Source organism: Zonotrichia albicollis, chromosome 2, assembly GCF_047830755.1.
Source record: "Zonotrichia albicollis isolate bZonAlb1 chromosome 2, bZonAlb1.hap1, whole genome shotgun sequence".
NCBI lineage: Eukaryota > Metazoa > Chordata > Aves > Passeriformes > Passerellidae > Zonotrichia > Zonotrichia albicollis.
In genome coordinates this window covers 117,545,550-117,567,026 of record NC_133820.1, presented here as the reverse complement: position 1 = coordinate 117,567,026, position 21,477 = coordinate 117,545,550, and the positions used below count along the sequence as shown (strand labels likewise).

The 21,477-nt window shown below is 35.7% G+C and overlaps 1 protein-coding gene across 1 annotated transcript in view; it reads left to right on the top strand.

The window, feature by feature from the left end:
- NCAM2 (neural cell adhesion molecule 2) overlaps nt 1-15,132 on the top strand; it is a 268,868-nt gene extending 253,736 nt beyond the window's left edge. The window contains exons 16-18 of the mRNA XM_074536167.1: nt 2,700-2,904; nt 7,265-7,384; nt 11,895-15,132. Of these exons, the coding sequence (XP_074392268.1) occupies nt 2,700-2,904; nt 7,265-7,384; nt 11,895-12,006 (437 nt within the window). The 3' untranslated portion in view covers nt 12,007-15,132. The remainder of the gene's footprint in view (nt 1-2,699; nt 2,905-7,264; nt 7,385-11,894) is intronic.
- Nucleotides 15,133-21,477: the final 6,345 nt, after the last annotated feature.

Here is a 21,477-nt window from a genome sequence, read left to right as displayed (position 1 = left end):
ATTAGTTTTATATGTTTTCATTAAGATTAAAGATAAACCATAACACAGGCAGATTTAAAGAACAAGGCTGTCCAGTTTCTATCTGTTTTCAGAAGTACATCAGATCCTCAGACAGGTGAGAAGGCTCATCACAGCCATGCTCCTCACCTCACCTCTGGATTTGGCCACGTTACTCTCACCTTTTGGGGCACAGAAAATAAAGGAGAGAAATGTTGGAAAAGTGTTGACAGTTTTAATAAATCAGATTTATGAAACAGAAACCTGCAGGAACAAAAGGGTTTCAAGTGGGAAAAACATGACTTAGGACTGGTAGAGCAGTAGCAAGGATGGGGAATGCTGAGTGTAAAGGAAATCATCAGCCATTAAGAGATGGAGAATTATGCAGCACCCATACAAGGAAAACTGAAAGTGAAAAAACACAGTGTTCCACTATGGCAACTATGGCAAAACAAAGGAGCAATATTGTGACTGTAAACATTCCCTTCATTTTCCTGTGAAGATACCTTGTAGTCATTTCTGCCCCTGGATCACTCAGAATGAGAACCTTGATATTTCACAATGTTCCAAGGACACTGAAAGTGCTGTTCACAGGAGTGGAAAAAATATATCTTCATAGTAAAAAAATTTTAACACTTTATTAAGAAAAAAAACACCATAAAACTAAGCCATTAAAATGCCCCTGAATTTTTTTCAACATTTGGATTAAATCACGCTAATTTTTCTCCTTCACATTCTAGTTGATGGTTGAAAAGGTACAGACATTCACCCTATGAAGTCTCTAAAAGTGACTATAGAATTTACTGGTATTAAAACAATTGAAATATATGATATTTTTAATAAACTGGAATTAAATATCTACTTGTACCTTTCTGAGAATTCATACTGGCAAAAAATTACTGAAGGTTACAAAGGAATTCACCAAATGTGTGGGTGGATATAGGAATAAAATAAGTTTTGAAAGATGTATCAGAAAGTACAATATTTAAATAGGAATGCAGCTGTTTAAAAAGGAAAAGAAATTAAAACATCAACTTCTGACATTGTTGATGAGAAAATGTATAAATGATAAACCATTGCATTGATGCACCAGTATTTTTATAATTTGTGTAGTGGTTTTAAAGTCCTTCTGAACAAAGGAGAATAACTTTGAAATAATATGTCTGTTTTTCTGCTTATCCATCCATGGAAATATATACATTGAATTCTAGCTTATTGTGTAATAACATTGTGAAGATCATTTCTATAATAAAACAACTCATATAACAGACAATGAAGTCAATTGCTTAAGTAAAATGCTCCCCTTCTTCTGAAAAAAAGTTTTTATTTTTCCATTTTAGAGTTCTAAACAAAGACTAGACAAAGAATATATATTCATTGATTTAAGATAACTTTCAAATTACATTTGAAGTGGTAAAGATTTTATCATTAAAATTGTTTAAGCTGAAATATGAAAATCTGTGCTTAATCTGAAAACAATCTATAGTGTATCGGAGAGAAGGAAGAGAAAGAGGAGGATGATGATATTAGTAACCCAGTAAAAATATTTATATTATATTACATTATGAAATTGTTTGGTGTCTGTTACCACAGTTCAAGTAATGTCTGGTCAGAATAATCTTGCTGTTATTTTGGCAGCAGGCAGAGCAGCAGATGGAATGTCCCAGTGAGTGGTGCTGGCTCAGGCATCACTCCAGGACATGGGAGGGAAGCAATGCTGGTGTGCAACACCCAGGGGCAAACTCACCCAGCCCCACTCCCCTGGGGTTTGCTGGGCACAGTCTCACACCGGGAAATTGTCACTGGCCAAGAGCTGAGCTAGTTTGGCACCTTCTTGAATCAGCTGGGTGCATGAGCCTTTTTTTCCCCAGGACCATGATCAGATACAAATCCTCTCCTCTATAAGCCTCATCTGAATTCACAGACTCCTGAGAATCACACTATTCAAAAGGGTTTGTAGCATTGCTGTCATGAGAATATCAACCGAGGCAAAACGTTAAAATATTTTTCCTGAGATCTGTAATGAAGTAAAATTAGCTAAACATCAGCTCTCAAAATTCAAACACAAAGCAAGATTGGGTGTGGAATGTGTTTATTTTGAAGTGTATGATTGCATTTTCAAGGTACAAGACTAAACAAGATGAGATCCTGACCCTATAGTCATTTGACAATACGCATATCTTTCCCCATATTAAATTATTTAATACTAAGAGCGTGCAACTCTTTGCAGATTAAAAAACTTATTTTACACTCTAATTCAGAATATTACAAGCATAAATAATGGTTTGCCAGTCTCTTAAACTTTTCAGTAATTCTGCTTAGCATCACTGCTAATTAATTGTATTTGAAATGCAGAAAAGATAACTCACATCAATGTTCATGTTGAACATTGAAAATATTTTCATTGGGCTGCTTATTGATACTCCTACTCATGGAATGTTGTGATATTATTTGATATTAATTAGTGCCATTTATTTTTTTTAACTTACTGGAATTTTGGCATTTGGAAAATATTATGCAGAAGAAATGGTTTTTTGTGATTTTAATCAGGTACTATATATGTGTAATCATCAGAACTGTTTATTTCCAATAATTTCTGAACGATTCATTCCTAAACATTCTTTACTCTCCTGACCAACAGCTTAGAAAATTACATTTTAGGACTAGTGTTATTAATATATCTTAATTTTCTTTCCTTGAAGACACTCTTTTTAATGGTCTTGGACTTGGTGCTGTCATTGGCCTGGGAGTGGCAGCCCTTTTGTTAATCCTGGTTGTGACTGATGTTAGCTGCTTCTTTGTACGGCAATGCGGATTGCTCATGTGCATCACCAGGAGAATCTGTGGGAAGAAGAGTGGTTCAAGTGGGAAAAGTAAAGAACTGGAAGAAGGAAAAGCTGCTTACTTGTGAGTATTAATCGCATGGGTTGGAAACATCCTTAAAAGAAAAAGTTGGCTGTCCAACTTACATTAGCTTTATGGCTATTTTGTGGTGTCGCAAAGGGAATTAATAAAATGCTTCTACTGCTTGGAAAAGTGCTGCTCTGAAGTGTGTAGAGTTGTTTATTGCCTTTAAAAGAAAAGTTGAGACACAAAAAAGAAATATGCTGTAGCTCACTTTAGGATGACCTCTTTGTCCAGCTCGACACAAAGGAAATCAATTGTAATTCAGTACTAGTTGGAGACACAGATTTGGTTCATGAGAAGCAGGTAATGGATCATTGTAACTGCATTTCTGCAAATCCATCTTTGAGCTGCTAACACCCAGAAACTCGGCCTATGGCTGTGACAGTGCCAGTAAATCCACGAGTGAAGGACATGGTATTATAGAAAATCCGTGAGGGAGTTTTTCTTCTTAGATATAGCACTTGATGGAAAACCTTGATTCTTGTCTGTGGACTTTAGGAATGAAAGATCTTGTCTGTTTTTTTCTTTTAATAGGAGATCTGAGCTGGATGTAGGTGAAATGGTGGTGGGTGATTGTTCTTTATAGCAACAGTCAGTGATTGCTGAACATGAATGGGAAATAATTGATATTGATTCTCACAAATACTCTTTTGTAGTGGCTACTCCATCACACAAATGTGAATGAACTGATCATTGGTGAAAATATGGTGAAAGTATGGTCTCTTAAATTATTAGAGTGGATAGTGAGATTTCTGGCAAAACAGTTCAAGTACTGATTACATAAAATAATCACACTTTAGGGTCGTGATATTTACTGAGTTTTCAATAAGTAAACTAGAAAGAAGATTACATATGGTCCTTCTTTTTAAACATTTCCTTTTCTTATTAGGAAAAAAACATAATTTTCTCATCCTGTTCATCTGGTAGACAACTTACACATGCACTGTAATATTTGAGAATGCTGTCTGTGTGTGGTTTAAATAACATTTGCTGGTCCAATTGCTATGTTACTCTCCCAATAATCAGGCTTTATTGTTCATTATCGTTCAGCTTCCTAGGTCCCATCCATTTTCAGATGGATGTAGAGCAACACTAGATCTTGCAGCCCTCATTATTCATAGCTGAGCAGGTGTCTCCATTGTCAGGAGTAGAGGTGTAAGTGCCTTTTGGGGATTTAATTCTGGCTATTTGGTTTCAGGCTGTGTCTTTCTTAGGTTACTTGGCTACACATCTTGGTTGGGTTCCTCTTGAAAGAGGTGCCATTTCAGAAACAACCCCAGAGGACAAAACCAGTTGTGAGAGGGCAGAAAAGTATTTATAATGCTTCTAAATAGAAGAAATTACACAAAGTAGCTATTTCCTAATTCTCCACATCTGACAGTGAGAGGAAGACTAGCAGTGTTTTTTCCATCCTGTGAAGCCAGCCTGTCCAGATCGATAGAATCAAGATGTGAAGCTTCTGGCCCTGACCCAGCTGTCCTTTCCTATTGAGCACAGCACTTCAGTTTATGCTGAAGTTTCCCACTCAAGGAATGGCCAACTATAAATTGGTGTACAGACTCTCCTAAATGGGAAGACCTTAGGGAGATAAAGTTGGAAATGTCACTTGACAGCAGTTTATACCTTGCTATCAACATCTTATTATCAAATGCCATTCCAGGCTGTCCCAAAAAAGCACCGAGCTCGTCTCATGATATTAATTCTTCTATTGCACTTCTTCTGCAAGAACAACTATGTTGTTTAATCATATTTCTTTCCTTGTCAGAATGGTCTTCAGTAAGTCAGAGCTTAAAATGTTTGGGACAGTTCTTATTTTAGCCTATTCTCTGCATTAATAAACTGTCAGACTAAACTCCCAGGAGAGACCTGAAGAGTCAACATTTAAATATATATAATGGTAACTGATATTGCCTAAAATTCACTGACATTTCTCTGCTTTAAATATGCTAGTTTGCATTCTGGATTTTTGGATGGTTTATTAAAGGATTCTTGGTTACATTTTGTAGGCGAGATATATATATATATAGAGAGAGAGAGATAGAGAGAGATAGAGATATAGATATAGATACAGTAAATAATAATGTTCTATACATAATGAATGATGATGATATAATCCATGTAACACACAGAGACATCCACGACATAATGGATTTCCTACAAATCACTTTCCCTTCTTTAAAATTTGAAATGCTACGGTTTCTACCTTCTGTAAATATACATGACTGATGGTCACAAGTAGCATCTTTTTAGTCCTTTTGTCATGCAACATTGTTTGTAAGGCTGCAGATTTATCAACAAAGCAAGAACTTACCAGTCCATCCACCAGTCCAACTTAGATCCCTAATCATTTCCTAGGTATGAAGTAGCCATGAATGTTAAGTGCATCATCTACCAAAATGAGCTTTGTATCCATTTGGGTATCTTAAGTGTCACTTGCAGAGATAAATAAGCACATGCAATTTTGGGGTTTTTTAATAGACGGAAATATTTTATATTTTTATGTATTAATTATTCTTCACACTATTTCTCTGTCTGGACTACATTCTTATTAACCTACAAAGATTTTCCTTAAGGATACCTGTCAGAGTATGGTAGAGTTTTCTTGATACTTCCTGTTGCAAAAGCCTGTTATGTCCATTATCTTGAAGAAACAGTATGAAAATGTGAAAAAATTTAGCTAGGTCTTTGGTGTGGCCTGTAGCAGTCTAACAGCTCCCTACAGTTCAGAAAAGAATCTGTTAAATATAAAAATAATTGTAACTCAAAATTGCCTCTGTTTGAAGACTGCAGCTGATGCTGTTCCAGGATATAGGAATAAAATCTTTTCATCAAAAGAAGTGGTTTTTTGTAAATATATATACATATATATATGTGTATATGTATGTGTATATATATATGTATCTATAGGTGTATGTATACATATGTATATATGTATATATATGTACATATATATATATCTCAGGTATCATCTAATCTTTTTGAGAGCAAAATTGTATTAAAGTTTTTCATTACTTTAAATAAGTATTGTTCATTAGTATGTACTGTTAATACTTTGTGGCAGTGAATAGATATTTCCAGGTCATGTCCATATTTCTGAGCAGCCCTGCAGAGAAGGACTTGGGGATTCTGGCTCATGAAAAGCTGGACATGAGCCGACAGTGTGTGCTCACATCCCAGAAAGCCAAAGGTGTCCCAGGCTGCATCAGAAGCAGCATGACCAGAAATTCAGGAGAGGTGATTCTGCCCCTCTGCTCTGGTGAGAATTCACCTGAGTGCTGCATCCAACTCAGCAGTCCTTGGTAAAGGAAATACATGGATTTGTTGGATCAAATCCAGAGAAGGGCACAAAGATGATCAGAGGGATGAAGCATTCTCTGTGAGGTCAGGCTGAGATAAAGATTTTTCTGAGTCCCTTTGAAAGGGAATTTATGAAAAAAGATGGGGACAGACTTTTTACAAAGTCAAGGGGTGATAGTTTTGAATTGAAAGTGGGTAGATTTAGACTGGACATGAGGAAAATCTGTTTTACCATGAGGATGGTGAAACATTTGAACAGGTTGCCCAGAGACAACCTGTAGATATTCCATTGCTTGAAACACTCAAAATCAGAGTTGAATGAAGCCCTGAAGAACCTGATTTGCTAGCTGCAGGGGCATTGGACTAGATGACCTATAAATGTCCCTTGCAGCCCAAACTATTCTATGATTCTTTGTTTACCAACAAAATCATAATGACAGCAGTCACTGCTCCATCTCCTTATAATTAATTGTGTCATTAGCACAATATTTGTACATTTACTTACTTGAGAGACTAGCAGTTCCTCAAATGGGGGAAATATGATGTAGAAACAGTTTTTTCTACCAGCAAAAGCAGAAAGGCTTCGATTTTTACCACACAAGGACTCTTTGCATTAATGGCAGCTGGAGTTGTCACAATCCAGGAGATTAAAGCACACTTTTGTGGTGTGTATACTCACATAACAGCTCTTTAACACTGCCAGAAAAGTTCAAATATAACTAGGCATCAAATCCAATCATTATTTTACTAGGTTAGGGAAGTTTACATCCATTCCCATGAAGAAGCTGTCACCTTACTATTAGTCATAAACAAAATGCTCTTTTGAGATGCTAATTCATCATGTTTACAGAGTTAGGGAAGTAACCATGGATACAGGATGCTTTGAAGACTTCAAGGAATTGGGAACACGCTGTTAAATGTGTCTTGGTGGTGTTAGTCACTGATAATTAGTTCTGCTTTTTCTTTGCCAACTTTTGAGAGAAAGGATCTTAGTAATTCTTTATGTGCAATGTACGTAGTTAATGTGATGATAAGAGACTAAAACTCCTTTAATAATTTTTAGGAAAGATGGATCAAAAGAGCCAATAGTGGAAATGAGAACAGAGGATGAAAGAATCACCAGCCATGAAGATGGGAGTCCAGTAAATGAGCCAAATGAGACAACTCCCCTCACAGAACCAGAGTAAGTAGCCTGATATTCCCTGGAGTTCCATACGAGCTGATCTTGGCTGTGTGGACAGACTGGACTTCCCACACTCTGAGGGGAGGTACACAGCATCACCAGAATGGTCTGCCGTGGCAAGGCAGTGTGTGAGTGCAGGGTTTGTTTGATTTGTTTGGTTTTTACAATAATCAATTTAAATCATGGTGCTTCACCAATACTGGCTGAGCACAGCAGTACAAGGATTTTTTATTTGGTTGCACCTTGTCTTTACCACCTACCCAGAAACTTTTAACTGCCCTGTGGGAACAATCTCCTAGCTCTCAGGAATGCCCTAATTTGAGTCTCACATGCATCTTCACACACATCCTGAAAATGAGGCACAAGGATACTATGCTCCAGAAACCCAGCTCCTCCCTTCCTGCTTTCATACATGCAGCTGAGAATTTTGTTTGGTATTTAGGTCCACACAGTGTAATTGGATTAACTGTGCTGAAGGGCAGCCTCTGCTCCATTTCCTCACCCCCTATCCCTGTCCCTGCAACCTTCTCTCAGTACAGAAACCAGTTTGCAGTTTGCAGCCATGCTCACAGGCTCTAGCTGCCTTCCAGCCTTGTGCCCAGGGATAAAATTACTGAAGAAACCTCTACGTTTTCTTTGCTTTGAGCCCAACACTTTCCCCATGTTGGGAAAATCTCTTATCTCATGACATCTTTAAGGCATCAAGATTATGAAGATGATTATGTAGTAAATACAGAAAGTCACCTCTTGATATTTTGATGAAATCATAGTTCTTTAAAAGGAGAGGGTGTTCTTTCAAAACAGTCTTTTTATTTTCTGAAAATATGAAGACATTTCAGTTTTTTTACCATTATGTAAAACTGTGAGAGCCAGAACCTTTAATTAAATAAAAAGGTTCGCTACCAGCTGCCATTGATATTTTTAGTAAATAGGGAGTTAAGTAGCAGCACATTAAGCTGTATAGTTCTTTGAAGAAGCCATTCACAGAGAGTTTGAACTTGTGTTAATGAAATAATTATGCAATCTGTTGAGTGACTACTGATATGTTTGCTCTTCATATTAGAATTTATAAAAAGGGGCACAGTGGAAAGCCCACAGTTATCTAAAGAGTCAGGGGAATGTAGGTGTAAACATTGTACAAGTCCAGCAAGCCTTGGATATGCTTGGGTAAAGCACCAGCTCCAAGTTTGTTCATGATTCAAGACTATTTTTAACACTAAATCTTGCAAATCAGATGCATCTTGCAGGAAACATGATACCAGGAAAGATCCAGTTCACCTGCTTCTGCTTGTCACAATCATTAGATCAGATGAGAGGAGTGAAATATGAGAAAGTTAAAATCAAAAATATTTTATAATCTTAGGGAAGGGGGAAAGAATCAGTCCCCACTATCACGACAGAAGAAAAACCCAAAACAAAACAAAAAAAGAACCAACTAAGCCTCTGAAAAATTAACTCTCAGGAACAACTGATAAGTATTTGATGGGCACTATGTCCTTGTAAAAATAGGTCTGCTAAGAGATATAAGTATGATGACAACTTCCTTCTTGGTAATTTCTTCCCTCACAACCAATGGCAAAAGGTGTCAGCATCCAAAGCACAGCTGTACAGAAGTCAGCTAAAGATTTGGGACAGTGTCACTTGTGAAACTGAAGATGAGAAGAGGGTGCAAGAGATGGTGAAGGGCCATTGATACCAGGGGAATATGGAAAGACCTTTGACTCAGCCACAGGTCATACCCAATGAAAGAGAGGAGCAATGTAAAGTAGGAGTGAGACACACAAGGGGAAGATGCAGAAGAGGAGAAATCAGCCTCTCAGTAGGAATAACACAAAAATACTTGGTCAACAACAGCCAGAAAAACACATGCTGGGCAGGGTGAGGACGACCAGAAGGGATCTTGGAGGGGAGAGCTTAGCTTGCAGGAAAGAAAAATTCAAGGACATTTCAGGCAGAGAGGGAAACAAGGTAGGGTTCATTATGACTAATTCTGGCTGTTTTAAAGGTATACAAGATTATCTCAAAGCACTTTATCTGCAAGTCAACAAGTTTTAATCATGCTGGCAGGAAATCAGTTTAAACTGTGGATTTCACATCAAACTCTTTTGATATGTATAAAATACCACATACAATGTGGGACAATAATTCTATTCCTAGTCTGACATTAATATGTTTCTAATATTGGTTGAGTTTTTCTTAGTATTAATGCAGTTGGGTGAATTCCAGTATCAAAATGGCTAGGAGTCATTTTTCTATCAAATAAGAAAGTAAATATTGAAGCTAAAGTTTTGTATGGATATCAGCAGACTGTTGATGAGAGGCCACATGCAGTGCTAGAGAAGTCAACATTATTAATAATTGATAGCTGCCAACATCTAATTAAAGTGAGAAAATTTTTTGTTGGTTTTTGTGGGATTTTTTTAAAAAAATCGTTTTATTATAAAATGAATAAACATTTGAAAGGATTAGTTTGCTCAACTGAAAAATATAAAATTCTTTCTAATAGGTGTCACTAAAGAAAAATTTGGTGGAGAAAGACTGGTATAATTAAAACACTTAAACTTGAATTAGAGAGATTAAATATGTATTTGAAGCAAATGGAAACAAAAACTCCAAAATAAAAATGTTGTCATAGGGAAAAAGAACAATGTCCAATGATAACTTTCATTCATAACTCACACCCTATTAAAATAAAAAACCCTCAAAACAACAAGTTTTAAAATACAATAAGGTTTAAGAATGGTGCATGAACTTTGTGATGAGGAAAGTTTTGATGCATAAAACTTTTTACTTCTGTATATCTTTTGTTGAGTTGTTGTTCTCTGCTTGCATGTAAAAGCAAGGTTAATTTTATCTCACTGTTTGCATGAGCATGGATTTCAATGATGTCCAATATCTTTCAACAGGGTTCTAGCAAATCTTCCTTTTTGAAATATTTTGTAACATGGTCTAAATCCACTTAAACCAATTTCCTTAAATTTCCACTCAGTATAATTTGTCAATTCCCTAGTTTTGACTTTGACTAAATAGTTCCTTCTTTCCAGCACCATCTTTTGAGAAATCACTCTGCTTTTCTTAAAACTATATTAAATTAGGTTTTGGGGGTTTTTTAGTACTTGTTTTAGTGTTTTGCCTAATCAGATCTCTGACCCACATGCCTGCCTACCAAAAATGTATCTCATGAGCTGCCCTTCCTCTGCCCCAGTGTTTTACCTTCTGTTAAAAATAGATTTATGTTGATTGTGTTGTTCCCATTCTTTCAGGCACCTTGCTGTGGCCTTAAATCTGTTTCCTTTGGTTTTGCCATGAGAAACAGACAATTAGCAGATACCTCCCTCTGTGCTTAGAACCAGACATCTGATGATATGACATCTCCATGTATTTTACTGTAGTAGAACAAGTTAATCTTTGATTTCTCTCAGATACATGGTGTGCTCATTGTTTAACTTCTGGATAATCAGCATCTTTCTTAGTTCATTTCAGACAGCTTAAATTTCATAAGACTGGGAATTCAGGTATTGTTTTGTTTTATTTTCTGTTATTAAACACTGCCTTGTAATAAGACATTTCTACAAGATTCCTCAGACAGGTTTTGAACATTGTATTGCTGTTTGGGACATTTAATCATGCAAAGCAGAAATTTAGTGAAACATTTAACAGTTATTATGAATAAAAAAGGCATATGCATACTATTCCCTAGTAAAAAAAGAGAAAGCAAACCCAAACTTGAATCATGATTAAGAGCTATTATGCCCAGGAGACATGATTACAGGAACATCTCAGTAAACCATACATCTTTTTGGCAGCTATATTTTTGACAGCTAATTACTGGCAGAAGGGAATCAATGATTTTTAAAGACCTTTCTCAATGAGATCACATTCAACAGAGTGAGGGACTCTTTTGCCAATTCCTCAGAGTTTTCACTAAGTCTTAAAAGAGCTGTAAGTTATTAATAATGCTACATTGTATAAGCCATGAAAATTAAACTGTAGAACTTTCTAATGATGACTTCCATTACCTCCTACACTATAAGAAATTCTTTACCTATCTTGGCATAATCCATAATCTCCAATAATAGCTGTGTTGCTTTGTATACAACTGAATTTACATTTAGAAAAGACATTAAAAAGAGTTTAATTGAGATTTAAAAGTCAAGCAAAAGGCTTGACTGTGTTTCACAGTATTCACAGGCAACACATACTTCTGTACTGTTTTGGGTCAAACACTTTGATTTTTTTCTCTTTTGACTTATTTAAGAACTGCATTTTGAGCAGCACCAATGTTTCTATCATGGGATTTTTGTGGCTTTATTGAAATGGAATTAATTAATAGGAATTGTTTTAAAAGCAAAGAACTTCAGTGCTCATAATAAAATAACTATACGTTACTTAAGAAAAACTATTGTTCTACACTGTAACCTATATGAACTGTATATATGTTATGGACTTAAATTACAGATTGTTTTATTTTTGTGTTACCATGATTCCTCTTTTTTTTTTTTTTTAATAGGAAGCTGCCACTAAAGGAGGAAAATAGCAAAGAAGCTTTAAATCCAGAAACCATAGAAATCAAAGTTGCTAATGACATCATCCAGTCAAAAGAAGATGATAGCAAAGCATAATAGGATAAACTACAGCTGTCTGGATAATGCATTTGGATTGAAGTAATCCTGTGACCAAAACTTTACAGCTGACCTTAATTTCTTGGGAAACTTAAGCTTGGAATAGTTAGTACATGTGTACATACGATGAAACAGTTCCTGTCTACAGTTCTTTTCTATTTTTTTTTTCTTGTTTGGTTGTTAATGGTTTTAGTATGCAATTTTGCTGACACCAAGTCCCATGCTATAAATTTGGAAAATCTGCAGAATAAGAACTGTAATTTATTATATGAAAAAGAGTGTCTACTTAGAAGAAAAATTTTGAAGCACTCCTAACCACAAAAAATCACATCAGGCCTCTCCAGATCTTACAGCGCAAGCTACATACATAAAGTGCATAAATATGATAATGTATTTATTTCCATTTATAATAAAAGGAAATTTTAGGTTGCCTTTAGAAAAAAAGAACTCAACTAAACCAGTCTCAATATATTGTTTAAGACCTTAACTCTGGCAGACACTCAATAGCCGTTCCAGCTGTGATTATCACTTCAGGCAATCGAAAAAACAAAACACTTCAACACAGAGTCAGGTCCCACTGCAGTTTCTCCTGGTTCTTCAATAAATACATTTTAAAAAAGCTAGTACTCACAATATACAAACTCAAAAATTGGCTAAATATTTCACAACAGTCTATTGGCCTCATCCTAACTACAAGAATGTAACTCCGAAAGGCTCCAGGATTTTCAGTGATTTAGGTTTTCTGTATGAAAGTTTTGAAAGTTACATGTGAACTAAAATGCAGCCAAGGCATAAAAAGAAATCTGTTTTTAATCATAATCTTCACTTCAAACGAAAACTTACAAAATTTGTCCCAACATATTTATACATACAGGGTTTTCATTTTTGTCTTAGTTCAAACCATTTAGCTAAGGGATAAAACTGTAGTTTAATGAAGTAAATACCTTTTCTCCCCAAATCAATATATAAAATATTAAACTTGGCCTTTTTGAATCAGGACTTTTCCCTTTATGATTTTATACCCTTTGTCTTAAGTACAATGTGAGAACAGACAGAAAGGCGATTTTGTCTAAGCAGTTTGGAACAATTTTAAATTATTGACTAATTCAATCTTATATTCAACCAAATTCATGTTTTCCATGTCAAGCTTTCTTTAAGATATTCCTTTTTATTATTCTGATCAACACTCCCCACCAGGAAATCTGACTGATTTATTTGATCTTAAATTCATTCATATGAATTATTAATTGATTTAGTGGTGTCACTAAGTGGAGCAATATAATTTGTTTCCATTCCAGCACAGTGTATCCACACCTACCAGACTTTTCAAAGCCTTGCTTTGAAATAAGTAGATAAACCATATAGAAAACTAGACTGGAAAATTCTACTTGTCAGAAGTAATTGGTAGAATAAGTTGTGAATTTTCCACATCTAAGTCATGCATGAGGTTTAAGTGTATTTTTACTCATCAAATTGTGTTTTCTCCATCTAAATTTTGATAATATTTGAAGTCTTTGTACTTTTTGAATTTTGTGCATTAAAACTGAAAGTGAAATGTAAAAGGATCTCCTTAAATTTGAGGAATATATCATAATAACCTTCTTGTCAACCCAAGTTTAAGTGCATTTGAAAGAGCTGAGGAGAATATATATATATATATAAATATATTTATATTTACTTCTTAGATATTTCTTATTTTTCAAAACCAAGTTATTTTATGAGTTTTTTACAACTTTTTCTCACTTTGAGAAATAGCTAAAATGAACCAAGGAGTTGAGGACAGAGGCATACTGCTGGCGTGGCTAGGATAGGAGGCCAAGTTCCCACAAAATCAGTACCAAAGTGAAAATAAAAGGGTAAAAGGAGATGGCAATATGGGATGAAAGTCATGGAAGATTACAATTGAAAATTGCTGAAAAGAAGTATCTCTAAATGCTGAGACACTAATTCTGGAGGAAGGAAAGACGAAGATATTAATTTATGAATACTCAATGTTGCTCCTACATAATGGGCAGGCAGTACTACTAAATAACTGCTTGAAATTATCAGATTTCTGATAATTTTTAATCAGGTTTCCTGGTTCTTTCTAAGCACACAGCAAGCAGGCCTGCTCATAACATATAATTAGGAGAACAGTTGTTTTATTTATCTGTATGGACTTGTAGTCTTTCCAGAAAGTGTGTATTTGCAGCTGGGCTTTCTTCTTCTATCAAAATGCACAGAAGGAACCTGGACAACTCCAGCAACTGCAAATGACGTGGTTGGTGTGGCTTGAACCTCCTCTCGAACAATATTTTTACCAGGATGAGGATGAAGATAGTAGACATAGTTTACTCTCCACCTGCTGAGACAAATTTGGATGGTACCATTCAATCTTCTCTACACAAATGGTGTTTTTTCTGAAGCTAGCCTGATCATTTCCAAAAGAAGGTGCCTATACAATGTAGCAGAACTAACAGTGTCTAGGCTCAGCTGCAGATGCATTTCAAATTTTAGTACTTTTTAGTTGAACTTACACAAAGAAAACCCCAAAAAAATTACCTAACAGTTCTATATTGGTGTTTTTCTGTTTGGGTTTTTTTTTTTTCTTCTTTTTTTTCCTGATATGGCCTCTAATTACAGTGTGAAGGGATTAGAAGATTTAAGAGGTCTTGTCAGCACATTTATTGCTAATACACCTGTGCTACTCTTTACAAGCAAAATATATTGCAGTATTTTTTCAATATTGGAAGCAAAAGCATTTCCCACTATGCTGCATTACAAATCAAAAGCTGTTTCCAGGAGTATTTAATTTCTTCTTGCTGTTATGTCTCTTGGCAGTTGATCTGTGTGAGGGCTGAGAATAAAACAGCTCTAAATTTCTGATGGACTGTCCAAGCACACCTTTTTGGTCTATGGATTAATAGGTTATCTCTTGTGCTTTAACTCTGTGCTGTGCAGGAGAAAACCAAACTCTCACTATGAAAGAATGCTGAAAAACACTGATATTTCAAAATAGTTCCAAATATTTCCAAATGAGGAAATAATTTACGCATAGTAATTTGTAAGATATATGTAGAACTGGAATAACAGCATTTGTTTATTTTCTTTTCCTATTCTAGATTAAAAAAACAAAACAAACAAAAACAGGTATCTGTATAAATGTCACTTTTACTGTCTAAAGTAATTTTAAGTGTTAGTATGAAATGTCAGAAGAGTTGACAAAATATAACTATTTGTAAAAGTAATCTGAATTGTTACACTAACATACTCCAGGGACCAAGGTGGGAGGGAGCCATTGAAATTAGTACTGAACAAAATGTGACAGTGACAATCTCTTAAAAAAAAAAAAAAAAGGAGTACAATTAAGTAAAATTACTTAAAGCTCCTTGGTATTTTTTTAGTTTTTTAGTGGACTTGAGTTCTGATTTTCCACAATAACAACAAATTTTTAATTAATATTTTACAATTTAGTAATCAAACGTACCCTGGAGAGTTTTTTCCTGGTTTTGTTGTTTATTTGCCTTTTTTGACTTATAAGATTTTTTTGTGGTTGCAGAAAAATATTTGCTATTCTGGTGATGCTAATGCCTAACGTGACAAAGATTAATTTATTCAGGCCTCGGTCTTGCAAGAAATTTTGTGTGGTTGAACCCACCCCTTCTGTGGCACTGCCCTGGCATTAGTGGGGTGGATGTACTTTCATAAGAAACCTTGCAGGATTGGGCCAACTTTCTATCTCTTCATAGATATCTACAACATAGTTACACCGTGGCCATCATCTCCAAAGGCTGTTTGACACCAGTCCCTGGTGCAGTAAATCCCAACTGCTGTCTTCAGCCTCTGCATCGATGTTCATCCAAACAAAAGTGGCTTTCTTTTTATGATGGTAATTAGTTTGATTATTTATTTAAGTGCCAATCATCAAACTGTAGTATAATCATCATGCCGTTTTTTTCTGTTTCCTAGACCAGATAATGGAAATGTATTTGTGCCTTTTGATAGCATGCCACTCTGCTTTATTAAAAAAAAATCTTCAATAATTTGTCTACAAAGCCTGTTTAAAATAATGAAAGCTTTACTGTCACATACTTTTCTGCTCGAATATTCTCAAATATACATCTAAATCAATCTGAGGGTATTATTTTCAAATAACATAAATATTTGAAACATAAATTTGCAAAAATTTTTGAGATCCTGATTCCAATGAGGGTCATGGTGGATGTCTTACTGCTGAAAAGTTTCAAATAGATGAAGAATGTAGTGGATGTGTAGGGGTGTTTTGACCAATTTCTCAAGTTCAAGAGTCAGATAGAAAGTCTCCTTACTTCTATTTAAGTGCTTAGACCTAAAACATTAAATCTGAAACATTAAATCCTCCAACCTGAAAGATGCTATGGAGCATCTTCCCAGCACTTTACCTCTGGAGATAAACTGGAGAGAATGTTTGTTTTGCAATCATTTGCAGCCTCACCATCGCTACGTAGGCTGCTGTAGGAAGAAACATCTTTGCAGAATAGTTGTGTCTGTTGGATATTCACTTCTGATTAAAGAACCTCCAAAAAGACCATTTACTGAGAAAGCTCAAGAGCTCTTTGATCTATGGAGGGGTGCTAAGAGTGCTGCACAAAGAGTTACAGTGCAGGAATCCAGGTCTCAATCCAGGCTCACGGGATTTAAGACAAAAACTGATTCCAGCAGGACCTGGATTTTATTCATCCATCTCAGCGAGGCTCTACGTGTCCTCAACTGATGGAGCTGTTTTTGTAAACCAGATTTCCAGGTGTAAGTGGAACTCAAATGTCCTGCCAGACTCCTACTGACATTTTGCACAGAGGAGGTTTTGCTATCAGGAGTTTTTACTGATTAGGAAATTATGATAGAATATCCAATGACAGTTTTATCCCATACATTACAATGTCCAGAAAGAAAATATCTCTTTAAATAACTCATTGTGGTTGCAATACTTCTTTAGATGAAGATGAAAACGTTGTAAGTAAATAATGATCCTTCTTAAATCTCCTTGTTTAGCTTCAGATAATCTTTCTGATAGATGAAAAGCTACCATGGTTAAATTAACCTTTTTAAAAACTCTTCACCCCTTTTCCAGATTTTATCAGATTTTTTTCAAGTTCCTGAAATACCCTGTCCACTTGACAGCAGTTCTGTAAGTTTTAAGTGATCTTCAGTATTTCCACTGCTCATATGTGTTCTTATATCAATTTACTTGGACCTGAGCCAAAATAAGCCTTAAAAATTTGGCTTCGGATCAGTTTCTGAGAATTCTCAGTTTAGCAGTCTATCTTTTCTCTTAAGAGGCATTGAGATCCTCCTAATGTTTGACTTTCAAACTTGAATATTGGCCATTTTTAGCCCAGAGAAATGAGATAAATATTTATTGCCAAATTTGTATTGGCAGCTTTTGGGTGACAGGTGAGATGGGGAGCGGGCGAGGCGACCAGACGCGGTGCCGACAGAGCTCAGGAAAGCCAGGGAGAACAGGTGCCAAAGAGAGAGCCAGGAGAGGGCTGGGAGCATCTCTCCTTACCACCGACAAGGGAAAAGGGGAGCAACTGAAGCAAGGGAGGCTGCTGAAGGGCACTGCCAAAAGGCAGGGTGATGAGAGCTCTGAAAACCAGGGAAGAGGAGGAATTAACCCTGCCACATCCTTTAACTCCCCCATGTCATTAGGCTATGGTTTTTCAGATGTAAAATGCAGGGTTGGAGGAAGTCAAGACGAACCCTCAGAGTCTCTACAGGTCAATGACAAATACATAGAGGAGTCAGATTCCCCCAGAAGATAATTTTATTGCTCATGGTGCAGAGTTCTCACTAAGAGTTTTGAACTACTTAGACAAGATTTTAAAAAGAGAAAATAATAAAAAAGGCTTTCCTGCTGCACTGAGCAGTCGGTACGTATTTGTATGCTGTGTACAGTATGAGCTAAAGCATACCATCTATTGTTTTTGTTATTTCACGTTGTCAACAGCCCACTTGCGATATCTGCCACCTGAATTATATATTGATAAGTTAGCTACCACTGGAGCTAGTTTGTTTATTGTTTCAGAATCTTATGTCCCTATGAAATGCTGTGTGTATATATATATATCTCTATACTGTAAAAAGAAGTAATATCGCAGATGCTGGTTTTGTATTTATGAAAGACATTGAAAGTATGGCTTAAAGTATATCAATTATTTGTCACTCTTCACCATTTGTATATTAATAGTAAAGATACTTTTACTTTAATGAAGTGTTGTATTTACATTTATTTTTGCTAAGTGTCTTTCTGTCAAGATGCCTGATTCATTGGGAGTCTCATTTTCAAAAAGAAACATACCCTTTATTTTACCCCTGTTATAGAATTACTGAATAATGCTCACACAGACCTGCAATTTATTATTCTCTTTTCTGTCAAAATACATCTATTGTTAGTATCCTGAGTCTCCAGCTGAGCTTGAGGCCCATTATGATCATCCCCAATAGAGAATGTGCTGATAGATAATATTATTTTTTTTCCAAACAATGCAAGTGTCACTATAGGACACGAAACAACACAAGCGCACACACTGCTGTTCTCAAGGTGAAGAAAAAAGGGGAGTTTATTTTCTGACTCAAACATTTATAGTTTTCCAAAAGTGACAGTGGATTGGAGGGTGACAGTGCCACCTCTCCAATGACACTGGAGAAACCAACAATCCATCACTTTCTCCTCCTCCATAAAGGAATGCAAAACAATGAGTTATTTACAGAAAGTGTGTGAGAAAGTTCACTACAGGAATGTCAACATCAGAAGGCTTAGAAAATCTTAAAAGAACAGGGTGACATGCAAGCATGACATTTTAGAGGTATTTAGCTTATGCCAGAGAAAAAATTTATTGACGAAGCCACCTTATTTTGCCAAACCTAGAACCTTCCAAAAGTCTTGTAACTGTGTTAGCACCACCAGGAGATGATGGAAACTGCAATTAAATGGGCTTTTACTGCTGTGCTGGATTTTATTCCACTGAAGATGGAAAATGGACAAAGAACAGCCCAGATAATATAGATCAGCCATGTGCCTGAAATGGCAGAGGGGTGTCTGTGGCATCCATATTACCACCAATAAAATTAAGTAACCCAAGAGTAACTTACTAGATTGTGTATTCATGCCTAAGGATCAGTTTTCTGAGTGTAACCTAAGCTCTTAAAAAACCACACCAGCCTAAGAATGGAAGGGTAGTACATAGGAGAAATATATTTTTTCACCACACAAAGTCTTCACAGCTTAATTTTCTTCCTTCCACAGATCCTTAAGCTCTGCCACTGCAGATGTCTTAGGCATGTACTTCTTAAAGTGCCAGGGGCAACATTAACAATTAGCAAAAATATCTCTTTCTATTGAAAAACTGAACATGAGGGAAATGCTTCAGTGTCCTCTCAACATCAGCTTGCCACTGAAAGCTTTTCATATAATCATGTTTATTGATCATAAAAAAACCCAGATGTCCTGAAATGATGCACACATTCAGTTTCAGATTTCTTGAAAGCCAATCAGTACAGTTCACTGGTCACAAGAGAGGTTGCTCCTTTAATTTACAGGTGAGTATTAATATAATTATTTCAAATTGCTGCTAACAAAAAGGTAATGTAAGACGTGTTCAGAAACAGATTCAACTTTTAAAAATTTAACCTTGTTAAAATATATCATGCTCTCACAAGCTTCAGACGTGCTACTCAAAACACAAGATAAATTATAGTCAGGTACCTTGATAATGATAGTTTGTTTATCTGTGTCATTCCTAAATTAGACACAGCTAGAACTGCACCAAGAAAATCCAAACAAAATGAAAAAAAGTCACACTTCGATTCTTGGCAAAAGATGACTAACTCTCTCATTTGAGCCCTTGCATATCCTGAAAAACAAGTTGCATTTGTAAGCTCATTCATATGAGGAAAATGCTTATTTTTGGGGGCATGGTTAAAATTTCTTGGTTGATTTATTCAACACTTTCTAGAAAAACCCAAACCTCTAGACTGAGCATAGTGTAAGACTTTAATTTCTGTAAAAATCCTTTATGCAGCAAAAAGATAAAACTGTCTTTGATTAAACACAGCACTGAAGCCCATTCACACTCAGTGCCAATATAAAGCAATGCCAGTGGTGTTGCTGAGAAAGCAGAATGAATCACATCTGGCAGGAGAGTGATCAAGTCAGGCACAAATTTGTTAAATTCTCTCAGGCAATCTGATGATAAAGAGAACAAAATTTTGGAATGAAAAAGGAAACCTTATTCTGCTAAGCAAATGTCATCTTTTAGGGATAAACTGGGAATTGAGAAATTATATCTTATTATTTTAAAATTTAAAAAGTTATCCATTGTCATAGACCACATCATGATGAATGAATTTTACTTTGACACTTATTTTTGTCATAGATCACAGAAATAACACTTCATCATTAACTTGTATCTGAAGGCCTAAATAATCTTTAATCACAAGAAATAGAAAGTTGCTATGTACTGCTATATATTCTCCAAAACCATCAGAAATAAACATCAGAACTATTTAAAAATTGTTTTCAATTTTTTTTATGAGTTACAGATCTCTTTAAGAAAAAAAGAACTTAGAGAAAGTAATTACACTTGCACACAGTGTACCGTAAATTTAATTGACAAGGCACTTGCACTGAAATTCAAACTGCTGTGTGATAAGTAGCACAGAATAAAAGTGGTGAAGTATTTTAGAGTTTTGCTATGCAAAACTTTTAATTACAGACAAGTTTTGTAATGAGGCCATTCCCTAATGGGATGTAAGTGTCACTTGTTACACTGAAGTCGTTGTTCTGCCCTTCTTGGAATTCATGACACACCCATCTGCAGCATTTTCTCCTATCATCTTTTCTGTAAAGTATATACTCAGTAGAAAGTGGAATCTTTTGAAAAATTAAAAGCATTTATTCTGGAAAATATGATTTTTTTTCTTTGCATAAAGGAAAACAGACAAAAATCACTTGTATATTCTGGTGACTTAACACTGATATTATTATCACTGCTGTACACATGGTCACTTGTGTTTTTCAAGTCAACATAAACTCCCAAATCTGAAACATCCTATTGCTAGCTGAATGATCTGTGGTCTTGTCTTATGCTACAGCATATTTTTTGTATTTGCATGCAGCAAACATGCTGCAAATTTGATCACAGAAAGTGGTTGTTTTCCAGGAGTTTGATTTCAGCACCAGACTAGGAATTCACTTGCTGGATGTGGTAATAAGAAAGAAGCAGTAATATAGAGGCATAAAGGCCACTCTATCAATTACTGATGAATTTGCTGTTAACTCTGTTAACTAAAAATATCCATAAAACCCACGAAGCAATTAGAAGCTAGTATTAGATTTCTCTGATAGTGTTGAAATATCAGTGTTGAGGTGCTGTGATGTCTGGGAGCTCCTTGGCACTGGGGTGTTGGGGGACCCATGAGGGATCTGGGAGGCTTTGGCAGCCAGGGTCT